This window comes from Staurois parvus, unplaced genomic scaffold (assembly GCF_062004578.1).
Source record: "Staurois parvus isolate SC_StPar_1 unplaced genomic scaffold, SC_StPar_1.0 ptg001377l, whole genome shotgun sequence".
NCBI classification, from domain to species: domain Eukaryota; kingdom Metazoa; phylum Chordata; class Amphibia; order Anura; family Ranidae; genus Staurois; species Staurois parvus.
In genome coordinates this window covers 154,840-172,845 of record NW_028319173.1, presented here as the reverse complement: position 1 = coordinate 172,845, position 18,006 = coordinate 154,840, and the positions used below count along the sequence as shown (strand labels likewise).

The window sequence follows — 18,006 nt, the reverse complement described above, 5'->3', positions numbered from 1 at the left end:
CACTTCCTGGACAACTTCGCCGCCTGGCTCCCCTTCTTCCTCTCCTCTGAGCTACCGACCATCATCCTCGGGGACTTCAATATCCCCATCAACGACAACAACCCAGCCACTTCCCAATTCCTCCACATAACCTCCTCCTTCGCGCTCACACAGCACACGCAATCCTCCGCCCACATCGGAGGGAACACCCTGGACCTCGTCTTCTCCCACCTCTGTACCCTCAACCAGTTCTCTAACACCCCCTTCCCTCTCTCTGACCACCACCTCATCACGTTCTCCATCTTCCCTTCCCCCAACTCCCCCCCCCAAAAACGCCAAACCATCACCAGCCGCAATCTCCGCAACCTGAACCCGGCCCCCCTCCACTCAGCCGCCGACCGCCTACACGACAGCATCCTCCCACTATCATGTCCTGACCTAGCCACCACCTTGTACAACAACCCTGTCAGCTGCCCTAGTCTCTCTGGCACCCCTTACCACACGCATCATCAAACCCAGACCGCTCCAACCATGGCAGAATGACAGCACTAAACGCCTCAAACGTCGCAGTCGCGCACTGGAGAGACTGTGGCGCAAAACCAGGTCCCCTCATACATTCTCCCTCTACAAATCTGCCTTCCTCACTTACACCTCCTCCCTCCACGCCGCCAAGCAGGCCTACTTTGTTAACCTTATCAACACCCTCTCCTCCTGCCCCCGCCGACTCTTCTCCACCTTCAACTCCCTGCTCTCTCCCCCCCTCCTCCACTCAGTACCTCTCTCACCGCCCACGAGATTGCCACCCATTTCCGTAACAAGATTGACGATATCCGTAAGGACATTGTCAACTCGCAATCTACCTCCCCACCTAGCCTCTTCCTCTCCCCCCTCCTCTGCCCTCACAACCGCACTGCCCCCCACCTCTCCCAAGGCCCCGCCCACCATAACCCCCCCTGCACTGCACTCCCTCAGCCCTGTCACTACTGAGGAAGTCGTCAAGGTCCTCTCAGAAGCCCGCCTCACTACCTGCCCCCTGGACCCTATCCCCTCTCAACTCCTCCGGTCACCCCCCTCTTCCCTCATCCGCTCCCTCACCCACCTCTTCAATCTCTCCCTCTCTACTGGCGCATTCCCCTCCCCCCTAAAGCACGCACATATCACCCCCATCCTCAAAAAGCCCTCCCTGGATCCCGCAGACCCCAACAACCTCAGACCCATCTCCCTGCTGCCACTCACCTCCAAGCTACTTGAGCGCATAGTCTACGATCGCCTAAGCGCCCACCTTATTGACAATAACCTCCTTGACCCATTACAATCCAGCTTCCGTCCCCTACACTCCACTGAAACTGCCCTCCTCAAAATCACTAACGACCTACTAAACGCCAAAGCCAAGGGCGACTACTCTGTCCTCCTCCTCCTGGACCTCTCTGCGGCCTTTGACACAGTCGACCACCCCCTCCTCCTTAATAAACTACTCCCTTGGCATCAGAGATACCGCTCTCTCTTGGTTCTCATCCTACCTATCCCGGCGCTCCTTCAGCGTCACCTACAATGGCGCCACCTCCCCCTCCCTCCCCCTTTCTGTTGGGGTCCCTCAGGGCTCTGTCCTTGGACCCCTTCTCTTCTCCATCTACACCTCCTCCCTGGGCACACTCATACACTCCCATGGCTTTAATTATCACCTCTATGCTGACGACACCCAAATTTACCTCTCCACCCCTCTCCTCACCCCCACTATCTCCGCCCGCATCACTCACCTCCTAAACGACATCTCAGACTGGATGTCGCTCCATTTCCTCAAGCTTAACCTCTCCAAAACCGAACTCCTCGTCTTTCCCCCTGCCTACACCCCTCCCCCCATCCTATCCATCACCACCACCAACACCACTATCATTCCCGCCCCGCAAGCCAAAGTCCTTGGCGTCATTCTTGACTCGAAACTCTCCTTCCAACCTCATGTCAAATCACTTACAAACACATGCAGGCTCCACCTCCGCAATATTGCCAAGATACGTGCCTTCCTCACCCCAGACACCACCAAACTTCTTGTACACTCCCTCATCATCTCACGCCTTGACTATTGCAACTCTCTTCTCACTGGCCTACCCAAGTGCAGGCTCTCCCCGCTCCAGACCATCCTGAACTCAGCGGCCAGACTCATCCACCTCACCACCCGCTCCACCTCTGCCACCCCCCTCTGCCTATCCCTCCACTGGCTCCCGATTGCCCAACGCATCAAATTTAAACTTCTAATCCTGACCTACAAAGCCGTTCATAACACTGCCCCTGACCACCTCACCAACCTGATCCCCAAGTACCGCCCTACCCGTACCCTTCGCTCCTCACAGGACCTCCTTCTATCCTGCTCCCTGGTCTCCTCCTCCCATGCACGACTGCAGGACTTCTCCAGGTCCTCCCCTATCCTCTGGAACTCACTGCCCCAATCCATCCGACTGTCGCCTTCCCTCTCCACATTCAGGCGCTCCCTCAAAACCCATCTCTTCAGGGAAGCCTACCCCACCCTCACCTAACGGCCATTCTCCCTCATTCCTCCCACCACTTCATTCCCCTCAGCCACTTCATTCCCCTTAGCCACTTCCTATTGTTCCACTACTCCCTCCCTCCTAGATTGTAAGCTTGAAAGAGTAGGGCCCTCTTACCCCTCGTACGCTGTCTGTTTTTGTTGTACTGTGCCATGTATTGTCCCCCCTATTGTACAGCGCTGAGCAAACCCTTTGGCGCTATATAAACTCGATGTAATAATAATATAATGTGCATATGTGGGCGGCAGAACCTTCTGTGCAGAAAGCATCCTCGCCATGTGATCTCAGCATGGTAACTCTCACTACAGAACCGGCTCCCGATCATGTGACTACTGTTACAGCCAATTACCGACAACTCCAATGTCCGGAGTCTACCCATCTCCAGCAGGATGTCTCCGGTCTCCAACCACCCCAATAGTTGCAGTCTCCGATCATCTCATGGAGCATCTCAGTTGTCCCAGAGGAGGTAGGCAAGGCCTACCAGTCCTCCACCACCAGACCACCTGTACGGGGCCCAGGCCAGCAGGGGGGCCCAGGCAGCTGGGTGACTCTGATGTGGGAAGGGAGGGTGATCGGCACAGTGGGGGGGGGGGGGGGGCGTAATTACTGTAACCCTGTATGGCTCTTTCTGCAGCAGGCTTGTTCTCCTCTCTCTCCCACTGGCTCCCAGAAAGGCCATACAGGGGATCAGTTCCAGTAATTGCCCCCGCCCCCTCCGCACACTTCACCCTCTCTGTGCACGATACATTTCCCGCTGCTGCCCAAGCCCCCCTGTGTACCCCACAGTGCTGCCGGCTTCCCTCCCTCTCATTCTTACTGGCAGCTGCATGCACACAACAGGATCCTTCAGGATGGAGAATGAGGGAAGGGTCCAGTAAACATATTACATTTACCAGCCCTTTTCTTTCCTGAATGAACACAATAAGTGATCAGCACTGATCATTAACTGCATTCATTCATAACTGAAGCACAGTAAACTGGGGTGTTTTTTTTTGGGGGGGGGGGTTGCTGTCAGGTTGGCTGTATGGGGCCCCTGTGGTTTCTAACAGCAGCCTTGGATTTACAGTCAGGTCCATAAATATTGGGACATCGACACAATTCTAACATTTTTGGCTCTATACACCACCACAATGGATTTGAAATGAAACAAATAAGATGTGCTTTAACTGCAGACTGTCAGCTTTAATTTGAGGGTATTTACATCCAAATCAGGTGAACGGTGTAGGAATTACAACAGTTTGCATATGTGCCTCCCACTTATTAAGGGACCAAAAGTAATGGGACAATTGGCTTCTCAGCCGTTCCATGGCGTGTGTTATTTCCTCATTATCCCAATTACAATGAGCAGATAAAAGGTCCAGAGTTCATTTCAAGTGTGCTATTTGCATTTGGAATCTGTTGCTGTCAACTCTCAAGATGAGATCCAAAGAGCTGTCACTATCAGTGAAGCAAGCCATCATTAGGCTGAAAAAACAAAACAAACCCATCACAGAGATAGCAAAAACATTAGGCGTGGCCAAAACAACTGTTTGGAACATTCTTAAAAAGAAGGAACGCACCGGTGAGCTCAGCAACACCAAAAGACCCGGAAGACCACGGAAAACAACTGTGGTGGATGAGCGAGGAATTCTTTCCCTGGTGAAGAAAACACCCTTCACAACAGTTGGCCAGATCAAGAACACTCTCCAGGAGGTAGGTGTATGTGTGTCAAAGTCACCAATCCAGAGAAGACTTCACCAGAGTGAATACAGAGGGTTCACCACAAGATGTACACCATTGGTGAGCCTCAAAAACAGGAAGGCCAGATTAGAGTTTGCCAAACAACATCTAAAAAAGCCTTCAAAGTTCTGGAACAACATCCTATGGACAGATGAGACCAAGATCAACTTGTACCAGAGTGATGGGAAGAGAAGAGTATGGAGAAGGAAAGGAACTGCTCATGATCCTAAGCATACCACCTCATCAGTGAAGCATGGTGGTGGTAGTGTCATGGCGTGGGCATGTATGGTTGCCAATGGAACTGGTTCTCTTGTATTTATTGATGATGTGACTGCTGACAAAAGCAGCAGGATGAATTCTGAAGTGTTTTGGGCAATATTATCTGCTCATATTCAGCCAAATGCTTCACAACTCATTGGATGCCGCTTCACAGTACAGATGGACAATGACCCAAAGCATACTGCAAAAGCAACCAAAGAGTTTTTTAAGGGAAAGAAGTGGAATGTTCTGCAATGGCCAAGTCAATCACCTGACCTGAATCCGATTGAGCATGCATTTCACTTGCTGAAGACAAAACTGAAGGGAAAATGCCCCAAGAACAAGCAGGAACTGAAGACAGTTGCAGTAGAGGCCTGGCAGAGCATCACCAGGGATGAAACCCAGCATCTGGTGATGTCTATGCGTTCCAGACTTCAGGCTGTAATCGACTGCAAAGGATTTGCAACCAAGTATTAAAAAGTGAAAGTTTGATTTATGATTATTATTCTGTCCCATTACTTTTGGTTCCTTAATAAGTGGGAGGCACATATGCAAACTGTTGTAATTCCTACACCGTTCACCTGATTTGGATGTAAATACCCTCAAATTAAAGCTGACAGTCTGCAGTTAAAGCATATCTTGTTTGTTTCATTTCAAATCCATTGTGGTGGTGTATAGAGCCAAAAATGTTAGAATTGTGTCGATGTCCCAATATTTATGGACCTGACTGTAGGTAGTCTCTGGCCATCTCTTGTACATCCAGGGCACTATTCCTCCTACTGACACCAATAATGGGGCACCATTCCTCCCACTGACACCAATGATGGGGCACTATTCCTCCCACTGATACCAATGATGGGGCACTATTCCTCCCACTGACACCAATGATGGGGCACTATCCTCCCACTGACACCAATGATGGAGCACTATTCCTCCCACTCTAGAATGCAAGTGTACTATCCAAACGCACACGTTCCTACGTTAAAAATGGCTGTCACGTGCCTGATGAAGGGATCCTGTGAGACTCCGAAACGTTGCCTTACTGTGATCGATGATTAAAAAACTTTTGGAGCCATATTGGTGATCCTTGGTGTGAAGGGGGAATATTCCTCCCACTGACACCAATGACGGGCACTATTTCTCCCACTGACACCAATGATGGGGCACTATTCCTCCCACTGATACCAATGACAGAGTACTGTTCCTCTCACTGACACCAATGATGGGGCACTGTTCCTACCACTGACACCAATGATGGGGCATTATTCCTCCCACTAATACCAATGATGAGCGCTAGTCCTCCTACTACTGACCACAGAAGCTATGTAATGTATTTACTTTAAAAGATCAAGTCTGAGATAAAATGCCCTAGAATCAGTGATTAACTCCCGCTGACCACATACCAGCCCCCCTGAAGTCTGAAAGACAGTAAACTGGCCCTTTGTTTATAAAGTTTGGAGGCCCCTGGTCTAGGGGAACAATAAAAGGAAAGATACTCACCCAATCAGCTGCCACTCCCCATAGCTTGACCGGTACCTGCAGCTTCTGCACCCCTACTCTCCACCGGTCTAGGGTCCTTATGTCATCAAGACCAAAGCAGGGTCCATAGCCTGAGACAATCCACCACTGAAACAAAGGAGAAGGCCACTTGTTGAGGAGGGGAGGATTTGGTAAGTAATACTATTTCTCCTCTCTGCTGGACAAGACAAGCTATTAACCCTTGGGCAAGGGATAATCTTTTTATCTGCCCTGAGTTAGGCTTTAAAGCAGTGCCCAATGTGACAGCACCAAATGATTGACAACAAATGCCGTGTCTGGAGCTTTTCAACACAAAGTTAAATGATGATATTCAGAGCTTAATATCAACATACGAAGGGGCAAAGTTGGGTTCCATTACTAGAATAACACTAACCAGACGGTCATGTTTACTGGAAGTGCAGAGTCTGAGCAGGTCAAACCATAGGAAGATGTTTCAGTGTATCTCTTCAAAGCTGTCCTGTATGTCTACTGTTACACGAAATATTGACGTTTCGAATTTGAATTGTTTGTCTATTTCTTATCCCATTTCACGTGAACAGAGGGGGGCGGCAATTAAAGTTAATACTAAATTTTGTATGGTGATAAATCCCGACTAAATTTCATAGACAGTCCAAATCTGAATTTCAGTGGTATTTTTTATGGTTTTGAAGTCCAAAAGGCTGTTGGGAGGAAAGGACCACAAGCTGCTCCAAAGGCTTCTGCTGTTGCATGAACATCTGTAGGTAGACTGAGGTTGGCCCACTATGTGGCCCAATTAAGTTGTTGCTCTCTTAAATCCTTCCGGGAAGGAGAGTGATTTCAATTCCTTCCTGGCAGTATCCCCATGAACATGGTGGGAGGAGTTAGTGGGAGTAGTAGAGCTCTGGCCATGAGAAGGGTTGTCCAGTGGAAAATGGTCTGCACTTTTTCTGGGTTCCCCTTAGCTGGGCTTGAGTGCACTTTACTTGCTCCAAAGAGACTTACAACAGTGAAATTGCCAAAACTTTAATACTAGACTGGGTTGGGGGTCTGACACCCAGATTGTTGTTCTTTTGAGTGACTGCTTCAGTAAAGAAAGACGTTATCTACATGCAACCATTGTGTGTGTTCTTGAGTTAGCGCAGTGGATGTGGTGACAGAGCAAGAGTTTTAGTGATGCCACCTGACGTTCAAGCCATGGGAGAAGTAGGCTAGTGTCTAGATACTCCTAGGAGTGAGGGGGTACAGTCACACAACCAGGAGGATGGGTCGAGCATCCGGTCACCAGCCCTCACCCGCGCATCAAGAGAGAGTGAGAGCTAAAGGAAAATTCTGGTGTGCCCCAAAAGTCAGCATCTGTAATTAGTTGGGTGTGTTCTGACTGCCTACTATGGCCACATACAAGACAGACTTTCAACCGCTAACACACCCTTAGCTTAACTACCAGTCCCACCAGGTCCTGCCCTTCAATCTTAGTACCCCTGGTAGAATTGTTAAAGGAAGTGGCTCAGGGTATTTTTTGGTCCCATCATCTCATCAGGTCAGGCATTTTCCGAAACCATTCTGCACAGTTTTTAATCCATTACATATAGCTACATAGTTAATCTGGCTGAAAAAAGACAAAAGTCCATCCAGTTCAAAAAAAAATCCTATACCCGCAGTTGATCCAGAGGAAGGCAAAAAAAACAAGCAAAGCATGATGCAATTTGCTCCTGCAGGGGAAAAAAATTCCTTGCTGATCCCCCGAGAGGCATTTGGATATTCCCTGGATCAACTTTACCTATAAATGTTAGTATCCAGTTATATTCTATGTATCTAGGAAAGAATCCAGGCCTTTTTTAAGGTAATCCACTGAGCTGGCCAGAACCAACTCTTGAGGGAGTCTATTCCACATTTTCACAGCTCTTACTGTGAAGAAACCTTTCCTTGTTTGGAGATTAAATCTCTTTTCTTCCAGACGTAAAGCGTGCCCCCTTGTCCTCTGTGATGACCTCAGGGTGAATAGCTCTACACCGAGTTCACTATATGAACCACTGATGTATTTATACATGTTGATCATATCCCCCTTAATCTCCTCTTCTCAAGAGAGAATAAATTCAGTTCCTCTAATCTTTCCTCATAGCTGAGCTCCTCCATGCCTCTTATCAGTTTGGCTGACCTTCTCTGCACTTCTCCAGTTCCCAAATGTTCTTTTTTGTGAATTGGTGCCCAAAACTTAACTGCATATTTCAGATGAGGTCTTACTAATGATTTTTACCGGGGGAAATTATAGATCTGTCTCTGGAGTCTATACCTCTTTTAATACAAGAGAGGATTTTGCTCGTGTTAGAAACTGCAGCTTGGCATTGCATGCCATTATTAAGCTTGTGATCTACCAGAACCCCAGATCCTTCTCCACCATTGATTCCCCCAGTTGTACCCCCCCCTAGTATGTATGATGCATGCATATTCTTAGCCCCCCAGTGCAGAACCTTACATTTATCAACTTTAAACCTCATTTGCCACATAGTTGCCCAATTAAACAGTGCATTGAGGTCGGCTTGTAAGTTAGAGAAATCCCGTAAGGACGTTATTCCACTGCACAGCTTGGTGTCATCTGCTAAGACTGAAATGCTATATTTAATCCCAGACTTATGTCGTTTATAAGTATATTAAAAAGTAAGGGTCCCAACACTGAACCCTGGGGTACACCACTTACAACCCTAGACCATTCAGAGTATGAAACATTAACAATACTCTCTGAGTTACTGCTTTGGAACACACACTTTATTTGTAGCTTATTGTAACACCACCTCCAAGGGAGCCACAGTAGAATTAAACAGGTTCTCTCCCAAATCATTTCAAGATTTCCAGGCACACAGCAGCAATCCATCCTCTCTGGCACCATAAACAGTCCATGGGTGCCTTTTTAAAGTTTAATACTAAAGAACTGGTAACTGGGGAGGACAGTAGAAAATGGGATACTTCAAAATGCTTGAGCACAAATCTGCAGAGTTCTTTTGCCTTATCTCTAGATAGCAGCATCACTAAGATACAGTCTTTCACTCCAAGATGAGGACCAGGAGAATTGTTGAGCACTTAAAAAGGCTTCAGCATTCTAGGTTCTTGCAGTTGAGTGGCATAAGTTACAGGGGATGGGGCTCTACTCACAGATCTTGGCAATGATCAGTCCAGAGATACAGCAAGGTAGTCCAGCCTCTAATCCAGTGGTTCTCAACCTTACTAATGCCGCGACCCTTTAATACAGTTCCTCATGTTGTGGTGACCTCCAACCATAAAATTATTTTCATTGATACTTCTTAACAGTAATTTTGCAGTGGGAGGAGTAGTGCCACATCACTGATGTCAGTGGGAGGAATAGTGTCCCATTGTTGGTATCAGTGGGAGGAATAGTGCCCCATCATTGGTATCAGTAGGAGAAATAGTGCCCCATCATTGGTATCAGTGGGAGGAATAGTGTCCCATCGTTGGTATCAGTGGGAGGAATAGTGCCCCATCATTGGAGTCAACGTGGGAGGAATAGTGCCCCGTCATTGATGTCAGTGTGGGGGGGGGAATAGTGCCCCATCATTGGTGTCAGTGGGGGGGGGGGATAGTGCCCCATCTTTGGTGTCAGTGGGGGGGGGAATAGTGCCCCATCATTGGTGTCAGTGGGGGGGAATAGTGCCCCATCAATGGTGTCAGTGGGGGGGGAATAGTGCCCCATCATTGGTGTCAGTGGGGGGGGGAATAGTGCCCCATCATTGGTGTCAGTGGGGGGGGGGAATAGTGCCCCATCGTTGGTGTCAGTGGGGGGGGAATAGTGCCCCATCGTTGGTGTCAGTGGGGGAGGGAATAGTGCCCCATCGTTGGTGTCAGTGGGGGAGGGAATAGTGCCCCATCGTTGGTGTCAGTGGGGGGAGGAATAGTGCCCCATCGTTGGTGTCAGTGGGGGGAGGAATAGTGCCCCATCGTTGGGGTCAGTGGGGGGAGGAATAGTGCCCCATCGTTGGTGTCAGTGGGGGGAGGAATAGTGCCCCATCGTTGGTGTCAGTGGGGGGAGGAATAGTGCCCCATCGTTGGTGTCAGTGGGGGGAGGAATAGTGCCCCATCGTTGGTGTCAGTGGGGGGAGGAATAGTGCCCCATCGTTGGTGTCAGTGGGGGGAGGAATAGTGCCCCATCGTTGGTGTCAGTGGGGGGAGGAATAGTGCCCCATCGTTGGTGTCAGTGGGGGGAGGAATAGTGCCCCATCATTGGTGTCAGTGGGGGGGGGGAATAGTGCCCCATCGTTGGTGTCAGTGGGGGGGGAATAGTGCCCCATCGTTGGTGTCAGTGGGGGAGGGAATAGTGCCCCATCGTTGGTGTCAGTGGGGGAGGGAATAGTGCCCCATCGTTGGTGTCAGTGGGGGGAGGAATAGTGCCCCATCGTTGGTGTCAGTGGGGGGAGGAATAGTGCCCCATCGTTGGGGTCAGTGGGGGGAGGAATAGTGCCCCATCGTTGGTGTCAGTGGGGGGAGGAATAGTGCCCCATCGTTGGTGTCAGTGGGGGGAGGAATAGTTCCCCATCATTGGTATTAGTGACACCAATGATGGGGCACTATTCCTCCCACCGACACCAATGATACTTACCTTGCTGACCCCTGCTGCAGCCTGTGCTCGCTCCCTCCGTCTCCCATCTACAGCCAGCACCATCTGCACGGTACAGACACTTACCGGTCAGCTGTCTTCCTTCTCTAACCGTTCTCCTCTTCACTCGCTCCGGCAGCTCCCTCACTCGATCTTCTTTGATATTCGAGCTGCCGCTCGGCTCCTCCTTTCCAAGCTCCACCTCCTTGCCGGTGATTGGTCGCCTGTGTTCCTCTCCTGAGCTACAGTTTCGGCAGCTAATCACCGGCAAGGAGGAGGAGCTGTTGGGTGATCCCAGGGGTGTGGCCAGATGACAGGAGTGGCATGTCACCCCGCCCACATATCGCCTGGACACGGATAGAGGAGGAGTGTCTCGGTTCCTAAGACCATCGGAAATATGTGTTTTCCGATGGTCTTAGGCGACCCCTGTGAAATGGTCATTCGACCCCCAAAGGGGTTGCGACCCACAGGTTGACAACCACTGCTCTAGTCCAAAAAAGATGGAGGAGGGGGGTCCAAGGGCCACCTTCCTTTGAGCATGTAGATCCATCTCCACAGGGGGAAAAAAAAAAAAAAAAAAAAGACATGAACCCTCAGAACTACAGACTATTTAATAGTGACCCCAGACACACAATCTGGGCACACCTCCCCAGGGATTGGCCAAGGCCTACTAAATATTCAGGCTAGGAACTGTATTTCTTCCGCCCTAAGCTCTAGAAGCAAAACCTCATAAAGTAGCCAAAAAGTGTACCCATTGGTTATTTGGCTCTGTTTATAGCCTTGTGTTATCCAAATAGAAGCATCCAATAAAATGCATTAGCATGATCACTTAGCAAACAAGATTTTAATCATTTAAAATGATATAAAATGCCCCCCCAGGTATGTTTATATAGTGACACAGATATTATTGTGCTTGTTAGGCTCTGGAGCCAATGCGTTTTTGTCTTCAAAAGGTATCTGTACATCAATCCAAAACTTTTTTCTTTTTTAGTGTTGGATAGAATAGAGAAGTACTGTTGTCAGTATCCCTATTGGGTAATTTTTTTCTCACTTCCTGTGAAAAATTGTAGAGGGGCTTTAACTCTTTCTCATTCTGATACCTGTTTTATTGCTGTCTGTATCCCTTTTGGATGAGTAAATCTAGAACTGATTAGTCAAATCACGATATTCAAGACCAAATACAAACCTATTCCAAGGACAAATTGTTTCCAAAGCCAACAAGTTTCGAGAGCTGCAGCTAAAAGCCTGAACCATATTGACTTTGTAGTCAGTCTGTCTTTGGGACAAACGTGTATCTGGACTTGAATATCATGGTGTGACATTTCAATTTAAAAGACAGATTTTTTCCAAAGCCAACACTTGTCGGAGACTGTCGCTACACATCTGAACCATGTTGGCTTCATAAACAGTCTGTCTTTGGAAAAAACGTTCATCTAGGCTTGACCAGCACAGTGTGGGACTCCAATTCTAATTTCTCATTCCTGTCACAATTCAAACTGGTCATGGAAATCCTTTCATTTGAAGAAGCTGCCAGCCCAGTATTCAAAATAAACACACAATAAAAATTTCTGGGTTCCACTACTTTCCCATACATCCCGGTTGGAGATATGAACCAAGAGAGGGGGGGGGGGTAATTGATCCCCAGAGTCGATGTAAATCCATGGGGCCAGCCTCTGAGTCCACTTCTAAATACCTGAAGCTCTGATATAAGGGGCACCTTTGAGCCCCAAAATGTGATGGCTACACATATAAATTTTTGTTTGTTTATAAAATAAAAATGTGTTGAACTTGGACTTTTGAGTGTGTTGCTTGTATATCATATCTCATTGTTGCTGTTGGCGACATTTCCACTCACTAGGCAAATATTTATTTTAAATACTGAGCAGCAGGTATTGGTGACTTTTGGACTAAAGGATGTGGACACCCCTTCAAATGATTAAGTTCAACTGTATAAAGCATGTTCCATAAAAACATGGTTTGATAAGTTTGGTGTGGAGCAACTTGAGTGTCCTGCATAAAACCCTGAATAGGCACAAATTCTCACAGACACACATCAAAATCTAGTGAATCCTTCCCAGGTGGGTCAACTCCATAATAATGGTCATGGTTTTGGAAAGGGATGTGCAGCAAGCTCCTTTAGATGCAATGCTCAGGTGTCCACAAATGTTTAGCCATATAGTGTCACTGAAAAGTTAAGATGAGGTTTTATGGATGCTGTTATAGCTGCAAAAGGAGGGCAAATCCAAATGAATGCCCATGGTTTTGGAACAGAACATCCAGCTAGCTCCTTTACATGTGATAGTCAGATGTCCACAAACATTAGGCCATATAGCATCCTTTGAAACATAAAGATGAGGTTTCATGGAGGTTGTCATAGCTGCAAAAGGAGGGCAAATACAAATTAATGACCATAGTTTTGGAACTGAATGTCCAATTAGCTCCTTTAGGTGTGATGGTCAGGTGTCCACAAACATTTGTTCAGGTAGTGTCACTGGAAAGATAAAGATATGGCTTCATGGAGGCTGTTATTGCTGCAAAAGGAGGGAAAATCCAAATTGATGCCATGGTTTTGGAATGGAACGTCCAGCTAGTTCCTCTAGGTGTAATGGTGTAGGTGTCCACAGACATTTAGCCATATAGCATCCCAAAAAAACCAAAATGAGGTTTCATGGAAGCAAAAACAGCATAGGATTTTTATGATTCCATAGTTTTCTTTCTTGAATTTCTGTATTCTGATTATACTAGTTTATTCTTCTGTTTTCTACTGTGTTTTTATGTTTTGTACTTTTCCTATGGACATGGTGTAATATATCTTTAATGTTGAGTATTTAGCTGGAGCAGATTAAAAGCAAGACAATTTAATGTTGCTTTAAGCCATAAATGGGTTTAAAATGAACAATATTAGGATCTTTCTCTGCCAAGAAATACAGATCTGGAGCTGGCAGTTAGCTGACAGATAATGCACAGTTACAGCACGGAGCCCAAAGTGAACTGAGCTATGAGGAGTTGCCTTGGGAACATAACAAAGACAAAGATTTGTTGATGAATATGCACAAGTGACAGGTTGAAAATCGAAGCCCAAAGTCAAAGTCCGTTACCCAATATGGCCTCACCAGAAGGAACAGCTCCCAGTTTGGAATGACTTAGTAAGAAGCTTAAAAAGATTTATAAGAACACATCTCCAGTTGAGATTTGTAGAACATGGGCAAACCCTAACGTCAGCAGTGATCCTTGTTGACCACATAAAAACAAAATAAGAAACAAAATGTTTTAGAAGTCAGTAAATGCCATGAAAATCTAGATCTTGCTCTAGATAGTTCCTGGGAATTTGAGTAAAGAAACTGGACATACCACAATTATTACCATAGTCAAAGTAAATTACTTGGGGATTTATTCAATCAACTGACACCAACAATGGGGTAATATTCCTTTCACTAACAACAATGATGGAGGACTATTTCTCCCACTAACAGTGAGGCACTATTCTTCCCACTGACACCAACAATTGAGTATCATTTAATCCACTGACACAAATGATTGGGAGGTATTTCTTCCACTGAAACCAATGATGGGGCATTATTCTGTCTACAAACAAATATGATGGGGCACTATACCTTACACTAACACCAACAATGGGGCACTATTCCTCCCACAGACAACAATGGGGCACTATTTTTCCCACTGACACTGATGATGAGGCACTATTCCTCCCACTAACACCAATGATGGGGCACTATTCCTCCCAATGACACCAATGATGGGGCACTATTCCTCCCGCTAACACCAATGATGGGGCACTATTTCCCCAACTAATACTAATGATGGGGCACTATTCCTCCCACTAATACCAATGATGGGGCACTATTCCTTCCACTGATACCAATGATGGGGCACTATTCCTCCCACTGATACCAATGATGGAGCACTATTTCCCCAACTGATACCAATGATGGGGCACTATTTCCCCAACTAATATTAATGATGGGGCACTATTCCTCCCACTGATACCAATGATGCAGCACTATTTCCCCAACTAATATTAATGATGGGGCACTATTCCTCCCACTGATACCAATGATGGGGCACTATTCCTCCCACTGATACCAATGATGGGGCACTATTCCTCCCACTCATACCAATGATGGGGCACTATTTCCCCAACTAATACCAATGATAAGGCACTACTCCTCCCACTGACCATGGGTGCTGTGTAATTTTGTTTTACTCCCACTGACCCCCAAGCCTGAGACATGTCTACTCCCACTGGCCAATGCGGCCCCCTTGAAGTCTAAAGACCAGTAAATTGACCCTTTATTTAGAAAGTTTGGACACCCCTGCTCCAGATACTAAACTGATTTCAGTCATCATAATAACAAACATTTCCTATTCTAAAGTTTTTGCCATTGAGCTAAAAAAAAATAAATATATATATATATATATATATATATATATATATATATATACACAGTACTACTAAACTTTGGCAAATCTAGTTTTTGTGTTCTATTAGGTAAATTGTTTCATTGTGCTAACAGTACTTCCACCATTGCTTTTTATGCAGAAAATGAAAGCCTCAGTACAAAGACGACGTTCTGCGTCTGCCATCGGCAGGGCCCTGAGCAAGAACAAAGCGCATTCCAGGTAAGAGCATTCAACAAGCTGCCCACATTTTTTGTGCTACATACTTCCTGTCCTTGATAAAAAACCGCTCCTCCATAGATACAGTACAGTGAATGAGCGTTGTCACCACAGGACAGGAATCAGGCAGTATCACCAGGTGAAATAAAGAAAAAAGCCTGCAAAAGAAAACTAATGCAGCTAACTAAGGCAGCCATCCGATCCAAGGACTAGTACAGTTCCATATATTACATTTTACATTTCAATTTAGATACATTTTAACCAAATGAAACAACAGATAGCAATAAAGCATTTCTGTGCTCGCTCTAATCAGTAATACAACATCAATATATAACCTAAATCTGTGAAAACAATAAAATGCCTTGAGTGTGCATATATATACTCAAATCAATAATTACAGTGAATAAAGTCCATATATTCATGCACTTTGCATATTTAATTAATATTCCAGTGGTGATCTTCGACTATATAAGAAAAAAACTTTTCTGCAATGTGGTACCAGTCTCCCAATAAATGTAATATAAAGTAAATTGCAATGTGCTCTCCTCTGTGGCAAATTGAATAAAAGTGTGCAATATAGACTGCACCGTGGGTCAATATGATAAACTAATTCCTTTCCTTCCTCAACAAGCTGCTTGATCATATCCTCCTCAGCAAGCTGCTTGATCTTATCCTCCTCGAATGGGACATGTAAAAAAGAAGAGATGCATAGTGTCTTATCTGGGGTAAAAGGTTTTTTAATGTGCGCTGGTATTACACTCACATGTGAAAAGATAAAGGTGCGCTTTTGTATATACAATACGCTGTAGACAGCGGTCAGATCAGCCTTGTAGGTGTGCCTGCGCACACTGTCAATACTCACCATTTCTCTGTGCGGATGCGTGGTGACGTCACTGCCCCTCCCCGTGCGGATGTTCTGAATTATATCATAGTGATTACAAAAATGATTCAAGTATTTATTTGTAGCACGCTCCTCATTTAACTAGGGGGAGGTAGAGTCCTGATTGTTAGTACGGAAGGCTGAGTAACAGCCTGGGTGTAATAGCCAGAAGGTCAAATCATGGTCAGGAATTGAGTCTCTCTCCAGGCCAGCCCCTCTGGAATTTTCCCCTGCTCTGGGGCTTTGGAGGAAGGCTCTAGAGGTAGTGGGTGGATCTGAGGATTGGTTGGCTGCACTCTTGAGGGACCTTAGCCAATCTCCAACAAAAGGCTTGGTAAGGGGCTGGACACCCTTAAAAGTGTTGGAGCCTGCTCAGTTGCGAGGTGTGAAGCTGAAGGAAGGAGGCTGCAAGGAGGCCCAGTGGGATGGGGCCTACCTTCAGGGCTGGAGCTGGAAAGGAGTAAAGCTAAGAGCTCATCGGCCCCCTGAGAGAGAACCACCTGTATGGCAGGGAAAAAGTACCCCAGCTGATAGGCCTGGTAGCAACCCACAAGCTGTACAAAAGAGGACCTGAGTGAGTACACCTGCACCCCGTGTAAATAGGGGAAGGAGCACTCTGGTGGAAAACCAGATTAGCCACCTGCCAGTGACTGTTCATCTCGTAAAGTGACAGGAACCAAATTCCCTGTTCAGGGACACCTCCAGATTGCTGGGTAAGGGGGAGAAGTTCATCCAAGGTCTGGGGTGGTACACCAAGGAGACACTGGCTAGCTCTCCAACAAAGACTGTGCTGCAGAGAAGGCTTGTAAATAGTTCCAGGAAGTTGACCTCAGCTTTTCAGTACCCTTGGACATCCTGTACACCCCTAACCCCGGTTCAATTCCCATAAATAAAACAACAAAACCAAAGCTGAAGGACTGATTTCTGACTCTGGATGCAAGTCTTAGTGAAGATGTGTGATGCCTGGCTGTGCAAGACTATAGGAGGACCCAAATCTAGTAGGGACTCCTAAGGTGGTAGTGCTCCACATTTATTTGTAGAACAGATTTTTTTTTCTACCTTTGGGTGAGTGTTTGTAATTACAATGTAGCCCTCATACTGAGAACTTTGGGGACCCCAATAATAGAATATATTAGAATTGATTGTCACATTAAGCAAACATTTTATGTAGCAGTAAATTCCGGCTTCAATCAATACACTTTGATTCCTTCCATGTTCAAACATTGTTACATACATAAGCTAACTCAACAGGCTTGAAGGGAATCTCACTGATCTCTCGGCCCAAAGAAAAATAATTTTCCTTTCCAAACAATAACAGACGAGAGACAAGAGCGGCCAAACGCTTCTTCAGTCTGTTTATCTGTCTGCGTTTTGTATAAATGATTCCTTTATGTGTTTATTTCTCTCTAAGAGTTTCTTTAGCCAACCGGTCTTAAGAAACGAGATTTTCATATCACATTTCAGTGTAATGATCGCTCATCCATCCTAAGAACTCTTCCTAATTTTCAGTGACTTGCAAACATTTGCATATCTTATCTAATCCATGCAATGTTCTTTGGAAAACTGTTAGTGAACTCATTGCATTTAACCCTTCCGAAGCTGCTTTTGCATATTTTTGCACACGTTTACAAAACAATTTTAGGCCTGAAGATTAGTTAAAACCCCTTCATGTAATATCAAGGTGTGACAATTTAATTCTTGGAATATTCAACAAGAAAAGACTGAGCCAAAAAATTATATTAAATTCCCAAACCAATGCTGCTGCTCAAATGATCAAACAAAAAAATATAAGAAAACAAAGCGCAAAATATTATATAAACATAAATAGAATATATAAAATAATAATGTCCAAGTCAAAAGTAAAAAAACAATAATAAAAAGTCCTA

The 18,006-nt window shown here is 46.0% G+C and overlaps 1 protein-coding gene across 1 annotated transcript in view; it reads left to right on the top strand.

The window, feature by feature from the left end:
• LOC149436326 (rho GTPase-activating protein 20-like) overlaps positions 1–18,006 on the top strand; it is a 106,805-nt gene that overhangs the window by 21,498 nt on the left and 67,301 nt on the right. The window contains exon 2 of the mRNA XM_089661726.1: positions 15,164–15,243. Coding sequence (XP_089517852.1) covers positions 15,164–15,243 — 80 coding nt within the window. The remainder of the gene's footprint in view (positions 1–15,163; positions 15,244–18,006) is intronic.